Source organism: Cimex lectularius, unplaced genomic scaffold, assembly GCF_000648675.2.
Source record: "Cimex lectularius strain Harlan isolate CLEC.00 unplaced genomic scaffold, Clec_2.1 scaffold27, whole genome shotgun sequence".
NCBI classification, from domain to species: domain Eukaryota; kingdom Metazoa; phylum Arthropoda; class Insecta; order Hemiptera; family Cimicidae; genus Cimex; species Cimex lectularius.
The window spans coordinates 945,893-964,341 of NW_019392670.1; the positions used below are offsets into that span (position 1 = coordinate 945,893).

At 35.6% G+C, this 18,449-nt stretch overlaps 1 protein-coding gene across 11 annotated transcripts in view; it reads right to left on the reverse strand.

Moving 5' to 3' along the window:
• The window catches only part of LOC106667237 (nuclear protein MDM1), a 136,203-nt gene that overhangs the window by 82,126 nt on the left and 35,628 nt on the right, over positions 1 to 18,449 (reverse strand). For all 11 annotated transcript variants that reach the window (XR_001340522.2, XR_001340523.2, XM_014395069.2 and 8 more), the window contains one exon: positions 15,830 to 15,889. Coding sequence is in view for 9 of the 11 variants with exons in the window: in XM_014395069.2 (XP_014250555.1) it covers positions 15,830 to 15,889 (60 nt within the window). In the remaining 2 variants the exon portion in view is untranslated. The remainder of the gene's footprint in view (positions 1 to 15,829; positions 15,890 to 18,449) is intronic.

Consider the following 18,449-nt stretch of genomic DNA (forward strand, 5'->3'; position numbering starts at 1 on the left):
GCTACCCTAAATATGTTTTCGGAGTATATGTTAAATGGTAGTAGCGACAGGATGCACCTCTGTCTCACACATCTCTTGATCTTCGATGTCATCCTATGTGCAGCTTTAATTCATTAAGTTAATTACGCCATAATAATAAAGTTAACATTTCATTCTCAAGGCATATTATATTCTCGTCGAAATAAATAGAATTTAGTTAATACAAAAATAATTTCCAATGATTTTACGGATTTGACAAAAAAAAAAATGGATGATCAAAAATCTTTTCGGGTGAAGAATTGAATTATGACGATCGACGGGACAAAAGATGGTTTAATGGTCAATAAACAACTGATTGACGAGGGAACGAATTTCCTTTTCATGTTTACCGGTTCTTTGCCGAGTGCATTTGACAGATTCAATCTGCTTTATGCCTCGGGGATCATTTTGTAACAGAGAGTGCCTCTGGCATCGGAGATTTCCGTTAAGTAACAACAGATATAAAATTCAGTCTATTCGAATGACAGATAAAACAAGGTATACCCTAAACCCCGTTTAGTAATTTAATTAGTAATTAAATTAGTAGATAAGAAATGCCTGTCCTGGGCCATCCTCCGCCTCCGCCTCACATCTACCTTACCATCTCACCTCCATCACACACCATCACATCACCTTCGCCTTCCACCACACATTCCATCATTCCAAGAAGGATCGATACAAAGGCCCAGGACCTGCTTTTCTTATCTACTAATTAACTTTAAGAAAGTAAGTTTTGGTCTTAAACTTGTCAATCCAGCGCATACAGGTTTGTACATGCCTCTCTCAGCTATAATTTCCATGTGTACAAACACCTATAGCGGGGAACACACTTACCCGATGCTACCTGACGCCTTGTTACGTTTTGGTAGGGTGTGCACATCTTCGACGTCAAGCGCTCGCACTTACAGTCACACAGCGTGTAACACAAATCAGAATCGCAATCGCAACCCCTCTTTTGTTCTTAATCCATTATTACAATTAATTAAGGTTTTTAGGTGAGATAAAAAAGTCAATGGCACGAGCGGGATTCGAACCCACGATCTTCGGCTTGATACGACGCTGCTCTACCACTTTAGCTATCGTGACCTCGATCCACTCGGACACTAACTTCCCATCTCAACAGCACCTTTTGAATTTTCCGAAGTTGGTGTCGGAGTGGATCGTGGTCACGATAGCTCAAGTGGTAGAGCAGCAGCGTATCAAGCTGAAGATCGTGGGTTCGAATCCCGCTCGTGTCATTGACTTTTTTATCTCACCTAAAAACCTTAATTAATTGTAATATATTAATTGGTCAAGCGGACCACGAAATTAGTGAATTTAATGCATTATTTTGGGCAAAACCATGTAATAAATTGTTTGTTAAACTTAATTATTTTAAATAAACTTATTCCGGTGTTTTGATAAATTTTCTTCCTAACCGTCATGATTAAATAATTTTTATAAAAACTTATGAATTTTTGATCTCGTTTAATTTGGTTTCCATTAAAATAGTAATGTTGTAATTGATATAACGACAAAATTACATATACTTAGTTTGAAATAAACTACAAAAAATATGCGTGTCTGTTCTGAAGCTACTCGACGAAAATGGTGTAATTTTATGAGCAAAACCATGAAATAAATTGTTAGTTAAATTTTATCAGCGAAACCGTGTAGTAAATTGTTAGTTAAACTCATTATATCAAAAAATGTATTGCGGTGTTTTGATCAATTACAATTAATTAAGGTTTTTAGTTGAGATGAAAAAAAAGTTAATGGCACGAGCGAGATTCGAACCCACGATCTTCGGCTAGATACGCCGCTGCTCTACCACTTGAGCTATCGTGACCTCGATCCACTCGGACATCAATTTCCTATCTCAACCCCACCTTATGAGTTTTCCCTCCTTTTTGCCATTTTTCAAATGTCGTGTAATCGGTTTGGATTCTCTTCGACAATTGAAATGGCCACGGAGAGCTTTAGTGAAGTGTACTTCATTTTAATTTTGATTCATTTGAAATATGGCAAAAAGGAGGGAAAACTCATAAGGTGGGGTTAAGATAGGAAATTGATATCCGAGTGGATCGAGGTCACGATAGCTCAAGTGGTAGAGCAGCGGCGTATCTAGCCGAAGATCGTGGGTTCGAATCCCGCTCGTGCCATTAACTTTTTTTCATCTCAACTAAAAACCTTAATTAATTGTAATGTATTAATTGGTCAAGCGGACCACGAAATTAGTGAAGTTTTGATCAATTTTCTACCAAACCATTAAAATTAATTTTTTTTAAAATAAAAACTAATCAATTTTTGATCTCGGTTAATTTGGTTTATATTAAAATAGGTATGTTGTAATTAATATAAAGACAATAATAAATGTAGTTTAAATAAAAATGTTTGTTTGGTTCTTTTGGCTTCGACTGTACTCGATGCTGCCCGACGAAAATCTGGACAATGGGGAGAGTAGAATAGCGCTGCATAGAATCCGGCAGATGTGCACGGGGGTAATACAACCTTATGGAAAATTGGACTTTGTATTCGCGTCGGGTAGCATCGGGTAGCGTCGCATAGCTCTGCATCGGGTTAGTGTGTTCCCAGCACATTTGGGTTCAACACAAATAATACTTTCGAATAGCCAAATCTAAAGGGCCTCCAGCTCAATGATATCAAGCCAAAATTGGCCTGGAACTACCTGAATACCTTAAAAAGGTTGGGATCTATAAAAATACTAAATCTAATATGGGTAATGAGTGAAGGCATACTAGCCAAAAACAAAGTCTTGGAACAACACATAGGCCCAAGTCGAGTATGAGGCATAAAAAGAGCCACATTAATAAAGAACTGGAATCTTTATTTACTGGAGAACACAAGAAATATCCGGAACCTCGGCCAGGCACATGTGGCAAGCGAAAATACAACTCTCAAAAAAGCAATTATAGTTGTGTAGATAACAAAGCGTTTAGAAATAAGTTATTGAAGGGATTTTTTAGTCTCGAACCCTGGATGAGCAAACCAGCAAAAAAGTAAAGTTATAAATGAGCTGCTTTGGCTGAAGTAAGTTAAGTTACAACCTCTTGATTAACGAGTTAACGAGTCGGTTAACCAAAGCGGCAAATTGTTCTGCCCTGTAAATAAGTGCATGTTATAAATTTGACGTTTTAAGCGTAGAACGCTTTGAAACGTGGTTTAACGAAATAATTGCAAAACTCTCTACTTTACATTTTGTTTACAATTTTTTTTCCATAGAGAACATGGAAAACCACTTCAGTGAGGACTACATGAAACCTTGATAAAAAGAATGAACTCGGCTCAGACCTGGTCCCAAGCAGCGCATTTGCCATTTGGACGAGTTGTACCTGACAGTTAATTGTCTAGAGGTGACTTCAGGTCTCTGAGGTGTACTAATTTATGTAAATGCTTTTCCTTTATTAATAAAACTTTTTTGTAGCAAGATGATATTATTGATGGCTTATTCACCTGACAGATCAGTACTTTGATTGCATACTCTTTCTTTTCGATACTCTGTCTAATAGATGATAGGATAAGGAGTAAAAACTTCCCTTTCAGGTTTGTACATAACGATATACACGTGAAAAGGCTACAGATTTATCACTCCTTCGTATAAAGAGCAAGGGGGTGCAAATGGAAAATCTGGGTTGGGAAAAGCCAGCTTCGGTTTTTGTTTGACATTGTACCAAGTACAATAAATGTATCCAGTGATGTATCTCATCGTCCAAAATTCCATTCCATTGTTACCCTAGTCCCTGAAAAATCCCTCCATCAATAGAAAGTGGGACTAGAGCTGGGACGCTTTCATTATACGAAGTGAAATATACTTTTTCCCGTTAAAATGGAGTCAAATAAAATTCCAGCATTCTAAAGAAAAAAATTAAATATAACAAAAGATTGGCTGTTAGAAAACCGTATGAAAATTAATTAGAATGAAAATTGAAAACTATATTATAAATTTAAAAATAAAGCTGCTTTCTTCTTCTTTTAATATGAGTTTTTTTTTAGTATAAAATAAATGGACTAATAATAACTACAATTTCCATTTCTTAAATTAAAGTAAGTATCCATTATTGTTAAAGCTATTTCCCGTCAAATATTCGAATTTCATATTAGCTCTTTTTAACTATAGGTTAACGCTTTTTAATTTTAAATTAACTCTCTCTTTAAAGAATAAAAAAAATTACGAGTAGTATGAAATATTACTATGTATCATATAATTAATTCCAGATCATTTTTAATTTTAATTATGATTAATTTTCAACTTCTTTTATATAATAGCTCAATTATGTTATATTTTAGAAAAAATATCAATAAAAAAGAAGGATATTTTATTTCTCTAGCTTCTTTCCGTCAAATTAACAATTTTTAACATCAAATTAACCGTTTTGAATTTCAAATTAACTCTTTTTTAAAGTGGATTCTTTTAATTTGGATGGTATGAAATATTAACATGTATGTATTATGTATTATATATTTAATTTGACTTTTAATTTAACCCTTTTTAAATTTATGTTAACTCTTTTTTAATTTAAAATTAACTCCTTCTTTAAGGCATAAATAAAAAAACCCGGATAAGATCTGAGATTTAAGCACGTAAAATAAAATTCTTGCATTTAAAAAAATATAAAAATTAATAACGATTAAAATTATAAATTATATAAAATTAAACGTAAAAACAAATCCTTCGTCTTTTAATTCGAGATTTTAATAACAAAACAATTAAAAACCACTATTTCTCTCATCTCTCAAATTAAAATACGAATCTTATATTTTTAATGCTTTTCCAGTCAAATTAACCCTTTTTAATTTCAAATTAACTCTGTTTATTAAAAAACACAAAAGAAAAGGGGATGATATGAGATTTAAGCACTTAAAGTACAATTGTTCCATTTGAAAAAAAATACAATTATATATAATATAATTCATATTATTATTTAATTACAAATATAATTAAATATATTTTAAATATAGAATAATTGGTTCTTAAAAACCACATGAAAATTAATTACAATTTAAAAAAATTATAAAAAATTAAACATAAAAAGAAATTATTCTTTGTTTAATTTGAGATTGTTTTGATAAATTAAAAATCGGGTTCTTAAAAACCAAATGAAAATTAATTAAAATAAAAAATTAAAAGCATAAAAAATTAAACCTAAAAACAAATTGTTAGTTTTTCAATTTGAGATTTTTCAAACACAAAATAACTGGGTTGTTAAAAAGCTATATGAAAATTAATTAATTATAATTAAAATTAAAAAGAATTGTACCGATATTCCCTAAAGCAATTTTTCTTTCCATGCTTATTTTTATTTTATCTCAGCCAATATCTTACATAAAGATTAATTAATTGAAAGATGTTATTTGGTAAATCGGACCACAAAATCTAATGAATTTATTTATAAAGTTTTTTTAATGCTTTAAAGATGGATTGAAATTTATAAAAGTTAATTGAAGTTAGAAAAGTTTAAATTGTGTTGAAAAACGGTCAATTTGACGTAAAAAAGTTAATTAGACGGAAAGAAGCCCTAACTCAAAACTATTTAACAAATCGTGATATATCAATTATGTTAGCCTTTGACGAATATATTTACGATCAAGTAGGCAAAGAAATGGTGATTTTATAGGAGTCAATTTTTTTCCATGTTAAAACGACTCAGGAACAGTTAGATATTTCAGAGAATATAAATTTTTCTTTTGATACCTCGCTCGTAGCGTTAAAGAGATTTACAGCCACCTTAACTTCTTCCTTCTTCACTTCCTTACCGATGATGTTGTAACAAGAGTAACAAGACTGAATTAACCTCCATTCATCCATTAACGTCATCCTAACAGCCCTTTCGTACACAACTGGCTGTTATAACTGACAATTCATTGCGTTTGTCTATTTTCATTCAACAGCAGCACGAGTAGGAGTGAAATGTTGAGAGAGAGGAGAGAGAGTATAATGAACACATAAAACAACAAGCCCTTCTAACAACATATCGAGATTCCTGTCCTGTTTATTAATTTTACTGAATCAAATCCACGAGTCATTAACCGCTGGAACAAAGCAATGAAAAACGTTTTATGCTGGAACTCACTGTTGAACTGAAACACAAAATAAAGTATATCAAGAATCATAGAAAAGAAGAGAAAAGAGCAAAAACTAGTCCAAATGTCAGAAACTCCCTTCTGGCATAACCGGGCACATTTGTATAACCGGGAACGAACAGGCAGATAAGGCAGCGACTTTAGCTTAGACGGGACCAGACGACCCCACCCATGTTGTCCAGCGGATTTACAAAGAAGAATTGCTAATGCTTTAAAAAATGAATGGATAATCCGCTGGAACGAAAGAAACATATATAAATTATATAAATGTAAAATGGCATCGGCTCCTTGCCTGCTGAGGCTGGCTCTAGAAGAGAAAAGGTCATACCAGGTTGCGCATAGGTCATACCAAGATCACACAATGGTATATTCTAATGGCATCAGAGTAGGTGCCCGTTGTGTGGAAAGCTTATCACGGCAGAGCATATAACGGACTGCAAAGAACTAATTTTGCAAATAAAGAAGTTCGTTATTCTGCATATCCTATGCGCGGGGTTGGGGCAAGACAGCAGGCAATCGCTGATCGAACACTTCAGGGCCATAAATATTTTATCTTCATGTACGTGATATGTATTATTTATTGGAACGAATGTATTTAATTGAATGAAGGGGGTTATCCCCCAATTACCCTGAGGAATAGTTAATACTCTGGGGTAGTTTGAATGAATTGCGGTGTGTGCATGTTATTTTTTTTTTTTTACGAGGGTTCGCAACAGCAGAGGTCATATCAACGCTCAGGATGCCGGGGTTTTTGAAAAAAAGCCCATTCATAAGTTTGTCGGGTTCGAATGCAGGGCCGCTGGATTCGAACCCGGGCCTTGACCTTACGGTGATGAACGCCGTGTCAACGTCTAAACCGTTGCGGGAACGACGTCCCATGGTATATATTAGCGTGAATGAAGAGACAACCCAAATTACCCCGAGGAATATCGAGTACTCTGAGGTAGTATGAATAATACTAACCAGACTATAATGTTTTTGTCTCGTTTTTGTGTATTTTTTACGAGGGTTCGCAATAGCAGAGGACATATCAGCGCTGACGAGCGCCGAGTCAACGCCTAAACCCATGCGGCAACCGACGCCCTCCGTTTGTTATTTGTGTTATTTTATCCACAATTGACGAAGCCCTGAGGTACAGAGAGGCCAGCAGTACCATAAAGAAAAGAGAGAGAGACTGTTATATCACAAAACATCTTAACGTGGCTGGAGAAACTGTAAAAGTAATTAGTAGATTTAGAACGCAAGAACGAGAAGAATAGAAATGCAAATGCTGAGAAAGGGAGGGCTGACGATGCCCAATGTAGTTTGCCGACCCTGAAGCTAAAAAAAAAGTTTCCAGGGTTTAGTATGAACCTTGTTCACTTTCTAAATCGGAATACGCATAGTCTGGCCCAAAAATTCAGGAATAAAATAACAAATTTTCATTAAAAAAGTCAGTCTTCTGCCAAGCAGCTAAGGAAGACGACTACACTGAGGAAAATTCTACAGGGTGACTGGAACAACGGAAATAGACTCCGAAGTTAAAAAGGGACACCTCTAAACGGCTGCACGATCAGCTTCATCGTAACATTCCTATGAGCCTCGTCGACTTTTTATTGCAACACTATTTGTGGTCAGCAACCGTAAGTGGTAAAAAAGAGCCTGCTATATGGTAGATTTATTTTTGAATCTTGAATGCCAGCATATAATTTGTCAGTTATTATATTCGTTGCATCAAACGAAGTTATTTGAAAGGGTGGGTTATAATTTCGTATGCTATTTCGAGCGGTTCAATGGTGGCAATTTAACTTTACCATTCAAACAACACATAGTTAAATCGTGATATCGAAGCTGTATTTAAAAATTAAATCAAGTTAAGTTGTAACTTAATTGTGCGGGATAATACGATCTGAAATGTTTGTACAACTAGACAATCAATATGAACTTCATTGGACTTAATGAAAATAGCCTGGCTTCTACCCCGGTTTGAAAGGGTTTCATGAATAATAGGCAAAGTAATGTTTTATTAACACCCTCTAAACTTCATTTTAACCGCAAGATCAAGATGATTACATTGTCGTTATAATTTTCTTTTAAATGTGCCTTTGAAGTTAGAAAGGGCTAGTTAATAGACGTAGTTATCTTAACAATTGCCTTCTTTAAAAGTACTGATCTGTAATGTTATGTTATAATAAAAGATTAGGGAGGAAGAAAAAATTTTTTCGTTGAGTTTTCGAGGTATCCCTTTCATCAGGATTGTAAGACAGTAATTACAAATTTACAAATTAACACAGATGAACATCTATTTACAATTTTTAAATCTAATGTTTCAAGTAAACTTAATTAACTTAAATTGGTTTATTAAGATTAGCAATTGGTTTTACTTAATTAAAGTTGAAATTTTATAGAATGAATAATGGCTACCTTGGAAATATCGACGAGGAAAATTGCAATCAAGAAAAAATTTTAAATTTTCTTGAGCAGTAATGAAATGATGACGGTCAAAATTTCTTAAGCATCTTATACATAAGCGTTTTTGAAAATATTTTTATTAAGAAAGGTTTGCAAGCCTTTCTCCAGCATAAACTCCAGCAAATCAAGCGCATCTTCTCGATAAAACGGCAAAAGAAAACATTTTCACCCATGATAGAAAATGTAATTTCCACGGTCCAGATAGCATCCATGTTTCATCATTTGATAAAAGAAAAAAGTGTTTTGTCGATATGTCAAATTTATCGGTTATCAACTTTTTATAAGGTGAAATATATTTTAAATTTAACCAAAACCTGCTAAAAGACTCCAGGATATCACCTGACTTTTTTACGGGAGAAATATGATCTTGTCATATCATACAGAGACATACCGTTAGTACCGATAAGCTCTAAGTTTTTCGAAAAGAATCTTCTAACCAGAATACAACCCGTGGTAGAAAAGAATGGCCACAAATTTTGTTCATGATTAAAACAAACAATACACTAAATTTATGGAGTAATAGATTTTTATGGTTTTGGTAAGGTCTGGTTTGAAGGACTTACCAGTTAACTAAGAGGAATGCTACCAAAGTAGGAAGATGTCGCTTATTGCTTAACTGGCAGTAAATTCAAATCAATTTCAAAACTAGGAAGCGAGCATAATAGGTTCAATATTTTTCTTGCCACGTATCAGCGATTTTCTAAAAACTGGTACGATAAAAAGCAGATAATAAGCGGCGATAACTTCATCCAAGATCTTTCAAAATGCCTTCCTTCAACAACATAAATAGCTGGGTAAAAGTTGACAATCGGTCTCAATCAGCTCAAATTTGACAGATACAAAATTAGACTATACTTCGTCTTTCACCATCGAAGAAGCTACAATTAAATCTTAAAGCCGAAGTGGACTTATACCATATCGAATAATACCAAAATTATATAAACACTTTAAAATAAAATCTACATAACATGGTGGTCAATGCACCTTGGTACGTAAAGAAGAAGGAATGGCATAGGGATCTTAAGATCCCTGATGAATTTCTGAGGGGCTTGCCAGTAAACTACGACAGATGCTACCAAGATGTGTAGATATTATCACTTAGTACTTAACTAGCAAAAATTTTAGGGCCAAGAAGAAAATCAATATCCAGAACTAAAAAAAATAAATGTGGGTATGTACCAAGGGAGCATACTTGGTACAATGCTTTTTTTGCTATATACCAGTGATTTGTTAACGACATTCCAACAACATAAATAAGCAAAAATGAAGAATCAGGCTCAACAGATCAAATCGACCGATTTGGGTCTGTTGAGAAGCCACTGGTCACACCACTTTTTTCCCTACGTACAAGAAAATAGCAGTGAAATGCAAAAGATCGTCATACATTTTTTGAAAGATGTAAACAATTCACCAGAAGACTGGAAAGTCACTGGACCCCTAATTTCAGTTGCCAGTTAAACCGATAAATCTTAAAATTTGGAGTTTTTTCTAATGTTGAGAGACCGAACTGGGCCAGAGGGCTTAAAGGATTTCACCATTATCGAGGGGGTTCGGGGTTTATCGGCTCGAATGGTTTCCGCTGATGGAAACAGTTTCGATCAAGGAAATGTTGACGAAGGATAAGCCAAAACTCAAACAACAGTTTAACCGGACATCTTAACAGATTAGCGGTGATTCATAATATATTGAATACTTCAATATGATCAAGGATGGAAAATAACTTGATAAACAATTATTTACAAAAATCCTAGAAGTTCTAACGAGTAAGATATTGAAAATCCTTTAAACTCTAACAACGATATCATTGTTACCAAATAAACTAAGAAATTTATAAAAGACAATGATTAATTTTTGCTAGTGGTGAGATTTATAAAATTATATTACATAGTTGTCGACACCATATCCTCCGCTCAAGGGAACGAAAAATATTGCTTGAGTGCGTTCCTAGATGTGTTTTGGGCCTGGCACAATTTCTTTTATGAATCCTTTGTCTTTGAATCCTTTTTATCCGACCGGTGTTTCAGTGAGGTGCGGCAACGAGTACTAATATACCAGACCGATACAAGCCGACGTCCCAGATCGGAGTATTCTTGGTCCCATCATGTTTTCCATTTATACATTCCTACACATCCCAACACCACCAATACCACTGGAGTTCTGTCTTCTAATCCGACTGGTATTCAACATTATTTATCACTTATCAATGACTCCAAAAGATACACGACAAGGCTGAATGAACAAAAACGTACATTTACACAGGATAAAAAAAGTTTTCTCTACACCGTACTTCATCAAGGAGCCACCGACTTTCACTCAAGTCAGCTACTTACCTAGACTGTCAAAGTTCTATCCAATCCTATGAATCAAAAGTCCTCAGCCAAATTATCACAGCATTCCCATTTTTTCTACTAAGAAAACTGGTAGTTTGTAGAGCCATGTCCTTCAAAACAGTAGCCAAAATTATTATAAAATTCAATCTAAAACCGTTAAAGTAGAGACTTTTTATAAATCAATTATAAGCGTTTTTATTAGCATAATTGTTGTTAAAAAACTGTATTGATATGCCGGATCTATTAGGTCTGAGGGCTGTCGCTTTTACAGTTTAACGTTGAGAAAAAAACGTCCGTAGCCATTGCTTGTTCATGGCGTCATTGACAGAAAGTATGCGATGGCCAGAACTTATTTTTTTGCGGTTGATCATAAAAGTAGGGATAGAAAAGAAGGGGCCAAGGACGGAACCCCGAGAAACACCCCTCTTTACTGGCAATCAAGAGGTAATAGCATTTCCTTATGCAGAGTGAGGTGCGGGAACTAGTCTCAAAAATCCCACAAGTATTCTTGTTCCCATCCTCTATATCATTTATATTGATGCTACTACTACTACTTGCGCTTACGATACTGCAATTCTGTCCTGTAACTCGAATCCCAACTAAGTGATTTTCAACAACCAATAACAACTTATGCTTATCGCAGACTGGTTCAAAAAGAGAAGGACAATATGAGAAAAATATATAATGAATACCTACACAAGACTTAAGAGACAAAAAATAATGGAAGAATAGGACAACTATCATAGGTTTTAGGACCGAAATCTCTCATGACTGTCCAAATTCAACTCTATACAAGACATTACTGCGGGCCGTTTTGCTGGCTAACGCTATGCCATCCAATTTTCAGTGAATCCAAACCTATCAATCAAAAGTCCTCTGATTAATTGTCAAAGCTCCTTACTCACCAACCATACCCACTATCCATAATAACATCATAATTCCTTTTTGTGCATCACAAATCCATTAGATTCCTATTGCCCAAGTCCTTAGACTTTCCCATCCTAAGACCTCGTCGTGACTTAACTCCTCGCATTGAATGCCAGCGCTGCCTGGTTTCCCTTAACCTGTGCATTCCTTGCTGGCCAGTGTAAGTGTTGTGTCCGAGAGAAAAAAAAAACATATATCGTAATTACTTAATCTTTTTATGTAAGGTTTTGGTCGAAATGAAAAAGCCAGTGCCACCAACGGGATTCCAACCCACGAATTTCGGCTAAATACGCCGCTGCCTCAACCATTTGAGCTATCATGACTTCGATCCTCTCGGTCACCAACTCCCCATCTCTACCTACAACCTTTCGAATTTTCCCTCTTTTTGCGATTTTTCAATTTTTTTCACTGGTGTCCGAGTGGATCAAAGTCTCGATGGTAGAGCAGCGGCGTATTTAGCCGAAGGTCGTGGGTTCGAATCCCGCTCGTGGCACTAGGCTTTCATTTCGGCAAAAACCTTACATAAAAATATTAAGCAATTGAAAAAAGTAATTTGGACCACTAAATATAATGGATATGTAGAGATTAGAAATAAATAATTTTTTTAAATCGTAGTTTTCCATTATAGTTCTTTCTATTATGAAATTTGTTAAGCCTATTTTTGAAGGCATAGGTTGATTTTTTCAATATTATAACCCTTAACGTTTGCAAAATTGTCGCAACTTTTATCCAAACCAAATGAAATTACCAATTGCATTATCTTTTGTGATATTTGTTAGACTGTTATTTCCCCTCAATATATATTAACAGAGGATGTAGAAGAAAAAAGGAAAACCCAGTCCAAGATTCATTAAATTTGAAACGATAAAGAATAAAGAAATATTATTTTTTATAAATAAACCTCCGCTTTTACATTTAATTTATGAATCAGGCCTGGTATTAGGCAGATGGGCCCGGTTGAATTATTTTAATCCCTCTGCACTATTCTTTTCCCCAGCAGATTTACATTTCCCTCCTTCGGCCATTGTCCGAACAGAGAAGCAGGCAATTTCTTCTCATGGCCTATTTCAAAATTACACTGCCGGATTACAACGTAGAAAAATGTGTTTCGATAAAGCTTCATAAAAACATAAATAAACCTCCGTGATAAAACTCTTCCTCTAGGTTTTTGTTTTTATTAGAAAATTTATGAAAAATGTGAAGCTGGTATTGTTTTCCAATTGTGACATCTACTTCACGTCATTAATAACAATACATAAAATAATAGTGACAGGAGATATAGATTTGACTCATGGGGTTAACGGGTTCTTTCGTTGAGAAGGAAAGAGTGAGCCGGATACAAAAAAAAAAACAAGCCTCAGTATCACCAGAGGCATGGGAACAAGGCCAACTGCGGCCTAAGTGCTATTAAACAGACTCATAAACGGGCAACCATCTGCAAGGATGGGTTGTTTCAGCTATCATACATTTAAGCAGATACCATGATCGGCATGTCAATCAATGTCACTACTCTCAATACCAGAAACTTGTACTTATACCAGAAAGGGAAGAGTACCTTGATAGAAATACTTCTAAAGGCCAATTCCTGCTATGGTGACACTCGAAAACAGATAGAGCCACGGGAACTGGAGTACTAGGGCAGACTTAGCCAAACATGCCACAGTTTTCCAGTTTGAAATCATAATAATTGAACACAGCACCAGAAAAATAAAAAGACTAGGAACATATTCCAGGAAGAGAGCCATTTTTAGGACAATCAGGCGACACATTGGCTCACCCACTTGCGAGGTAAAGGTTGTATGGAATTTAATGGAATCCCAGGTAGAAGTCAGTTACACGTGACCCTGGCATAGGTCTCCCCCGAACCCTACTGTGGCCTATCACCTTGCCACAAAAAAAGGACACGTTCAAAAACGGATCCTAAATGAGTACAAAAGAGAGTAAGACCAGTCATGAGGCACGCGAATGCTCTTCTTATGTTTATATTGAATAAAGGTTGAATTCAACTATCTTCATCTTACCTCCACCTACTACAGTACATACATCTATATCTTAATTTCTTCAAATTCATTTGAAACATTTAAAACTTGTACGTGAAAATAATATTAAAAGATTCAAAGTTATTACAGCTCAAGCTATTGGTTAACTTTTAGTTCATTTTATAGTTGAAAAGGAACCGAATCTTGGTCAGAGTTCGCATGAGTAATGACAAATACCACTCTCTTATGAGAACGAGTAATTTGGATCTCGATATGGTCTGGATGAATTTTTTTTTGTTACCTATACATGGTAGTATACTATACAAATATGTACACATGATTAATGTGTCACACAGCAAAATACTAGCACTAATGCCAGCACTGCACCGGTAGAACACATGCTTTGAGCAGCCAGCCATTGCGGGCACTCAGTGCGGACGATTAGGGGTCAAGGAGGTCCTGAGGCTACCGTCGTTTGAGGCGACGTGGTGGGTTGTCAGGATGGGAATGAGTGGAGAGGGCTCGAGCAGTATGGTTAGGATGGTGCGAAAGGTTGGTGTGAAAGGTTTGGAATCTGGACTGGATTAGTTCGTTGGCAAAAGGAATGTTGAGGTCTTTGTGGATAGTGAGGTTAGTGATATAATAAGGTGCTTTGACAATTTCTCTAAGGACTTTCGATTGGACGGACTGGATGCGCAGGATATTGGAAGGCTTGGCAGTCCCACAGTTCCACTCTATATGTCCATATTGGTCTTAGCAAAGTCTTGTGCAGTGTTAGCTTTGTCTTAATTGTCAAAGTCGATTTCGGTCTTAGAAGTCTTCGTAGTAGTTCAATTCTTGTATTCAGTTTATGTCTTGTGTGAGGACGTCAGTCGAGATATAGTCCCAGGTATTTGACTTGAGTGGAAACTGCTATCTTTTTGCTGTTGATGTACAATGGAGAGCATGTCTGCTTTTTCAGCGTAAAAATACACTGAGTGCAGGATGACAAAATAAATTATTGTTTTCAACCAAGGTTTTAAGGTCATCATCAGGGCAAAACAGTCTTAAATATGTCTAAAAATTGACACAATTAACCAACATTCCAACATTGGCCAAGGACTGCAAAACGCTGCATTATGAGAAGATCAGCAATGACGTGATATCAGCAAGAGAGCTTTTAGGTCGGATCGCCGAATTCTTGTTTGATTGAACGAGGGTCGAAATGAAAGTTCGTCGCCCTTTATAAGCCGGCCGGCAGAAGTGCGAAGGCAGGGCAAGGGGTGAATCGATCTTCACCTACGACCCTTTAACCCGTTCTCCTCTCCCCCAAGTGAACAACCGGGCCAAATTGAAAATATCCTTATTGTTGAATTTATAGTTTTATAATAAAATTGTTTACCGAAATTGTTCACGATCATAAAAAACAGATACATAAGTAGTTCCCTCCTGGAAAATTTTATTATTTTTAATGAAGTGTTGACAAAAAACTTTCATTCAAATTGTTCATTTTCATCAAAATTGTAAAATTTCGCATTTTCAAAACCATCCGAATTACACAGGACTAAGTTCAGTAGCTCATCGAATTAGTGTTTCATTGCAAAACCATCATCTTAGGTTCATGCAAGTATGTTGTTAAGCATAAAATTGGATCATTTCGACCTGGAGGTTCTTTGTTCATAGTTTATAACCGACTCGGTTTTAACTTTTTGATCAATTAAGATATATTGAGTTGGATCGGGGAAGATGTACGAGTACAAGACCAACCCCAATTTAAGTAAACCCACTTGCAAATAATTTGTAACAGTGTTCCTGTAAAAATAAAAAAACATTAATGAACAACGTTTTAGTCTGAATATGCTAAATCAACTTCTCTCCTTTAAAAAAATACAAAATACAAATCACACATAAATAGTTAAGACCTATAGATGTAGGAATATCAGTATTACTAAATTCATATAAACATATTTAAAATTTGCGACACCAGGAAGATATAATTACTATTAACTATCTAAATACCTCTGTGTGCCAAATAAATAAGGGGGAACAATTTAGAATGTTTACCTGATATCGGAGGAACTTTGGTGTTCTCGATAAATTTGTTTTCTTCCTCTTCTTTATTCCCTGCAATTAGAAAAACAAATTGTGTGAGAAATAAAAAGAAAAGTTTATTGTAAAGTTAATTAAAGTGTTTCATTGCAAAACCATCATCTTAGGTTCATGCAAGTATGTTTTTAAGCATAAAATTGGATCATTTCGACCTGGAGGTTCTTTGCAAGAGTGCCTGAAATTCTGAATTAAACTCAATTGAACTCAAAGATTAAAAAAACTGGTATTTTTTTATTTATTTTAAACTAGTTTCTAACCCCACCCCGTTAAATATCAAGCACACTGTGGTAAGTGTGTGACGTCTGGAGAGTAAAAGTAATTTATTAGCGTGAAAGGAAGGCGTTGCTTATAACCCCGCCCCGAGGAATATCGAGTACTCTGGAGGAGTGAATGTGACCAGGCTTCTATATTTCTATCGGGTGTTTTCTTTATGTTAATTTTTGGAATGAATTGTTGACTGCCTGAGGTACAAATGAGAGGGTAGCCTTTTGGGATATCGACTTAATTTTTCATATAAAAGCAGAGATTCAGTAAGAGATGAGACGCTCAAATAGCTGCAGGTTGTAAATAATATGCGTAAACAAACCAGGAAACCCATGGACACACATGAAGTATATAGCTGCGAAAAATAGTACAAAGAAAAACATAGGAACAACAAAAAGTCCAAAGAATATCATACTTTAGCACTACTATTGAAACAACACCCACAACCGCAAAGGTTCCTTATACTCATGATTATTGAAAAGGGAGTTAATTGGAAAATGGAGATCTTCTATGGTGTATGGAAGGGTTAAAGATGGTACACCTACTATAAATGGGCTTAAATGTAAGCACCACAGCTCTCGATGCCACATCAACCATCTGAACTGATAGCCATAGAAACATGTGGAATGAAATAAATGGCAAACCTCTCAAGGGTGCAACACTAGCAATACTTTCAAATAGCCACATCTAAATGCTCCCCAAGTCTACGAGATCTCTTCAAAATTCGTCACGAACAGCCTGAATACCCGAAAAAGCTAGGATCGATAAAGCGCCTGACGCTAACATGGGTCGCATGTCGTGACACATACTAGCGAAAAATAGAGCTTTGGGACGACATAGGCCAAATCCCTTGTGTGGCATTAAAAAAGCCACGTTAATAAAGAAGTTGGCTCCTAGGTTGCTGGAGAACACAACAAATACCCAAAACGTAAGCCAAACATGTGGCAAGCAAAAAATAATAATAACAATAATAAAATTTTAAAAAAACCTTAGAAGCAATTTTAAGGTTCATGCTCCACTAAAATACAACATTGAAAAATGGAACTATTTACAGATGATCCATGCCGTATTTGCCCCGAGGAGCAGAAATAATAGTGCATAATCGATGCACTACACAACTACCTCCAACTAAGGAAAGCTTCTCACCAACATTTTTTGTGATGCCACTGTTCTTCCATCATTATGGAGTTGAAGGAGAGAAGTTACCCCCCATTTTTCGATATATTACTGTTTTTTTGGTGCTAACGAGGGAGGTGAACACAATTTTTTTGGCACTGTGAACACGACACGCAAGAATGGCTCAATTAAGCATAAAACAAACACTTTCAGCCCTGAAGATGATCTCAATAAAGATCGAAACGTTGGCACGATAAAGAAAATGGTTTTTTGAAACCTACATCTCACCAGACGGCATCTCTCGATTTCTCAATAATAACAATTTTTGGATATAAAATACATAAAACGATACAAATAACTCTAAAACATAACGAATAACTTCACTAATTTCATGGTCCGCTTGACCAATTAATATATTAAAATTAATTAAGGTTTTTAGTTGAGATAAAAAAGTCAATGGCACGAGCGGGATTCGAACCCACGATCTTCGGCTAGATACGCCGCTGCTATACCACTTGAGCTATCGTGACCTCGATCCACTCGGACACTAACTTCCCATCTCAAGCCCACCTTTTGAATTTTCCCACCTTTTTGCCATTTATCTTATGGCTTGATGATTTAAAATGAAGTATACTTCACTAAAGTTCTCCGTGGCCATTTCATTTGTCGTCGAGAATCCAATCCGATTACACGACATTTGAAAAATGGCAAAAAGGAGGGAAAATTCAAAAGGTGGGGTTGAGATGGGAAGTTGGTTCCGAGTGGATCGAGGTCACGATAGGTCAAGTGGTAGGGCAGCGGCGTATCAAGCCGAAGATCGTGGGTTCGAATCCCGCTCGTGCCATTCACTTTTTTATCTCAACTAAAAACCTTAATTAATTGTAATAAATTAATTGGTCAAGCGGACCACGAAATTAGTGGTAATTGTAATAACGAATAACGCTAAAATTCATAGGATTTTCTATTACCTATTAAATTATTCCGGCGCTTTTATAACAGAGATCGTTCAAAGATAGCTTCTCGGTTTCAGCATGAATAACTAAGAGATTCACGTTAATTGGACTATATGTAAACACAACTTTACACAATATCTCTTTCAGATTGAAAAATATGTTTCTATGTTCGACATGAGAACAACTGATTCTTATAAAAGGATCTCCGTAAAGTTCCCCTGGGGTCTTGAAGCCCCAAACTT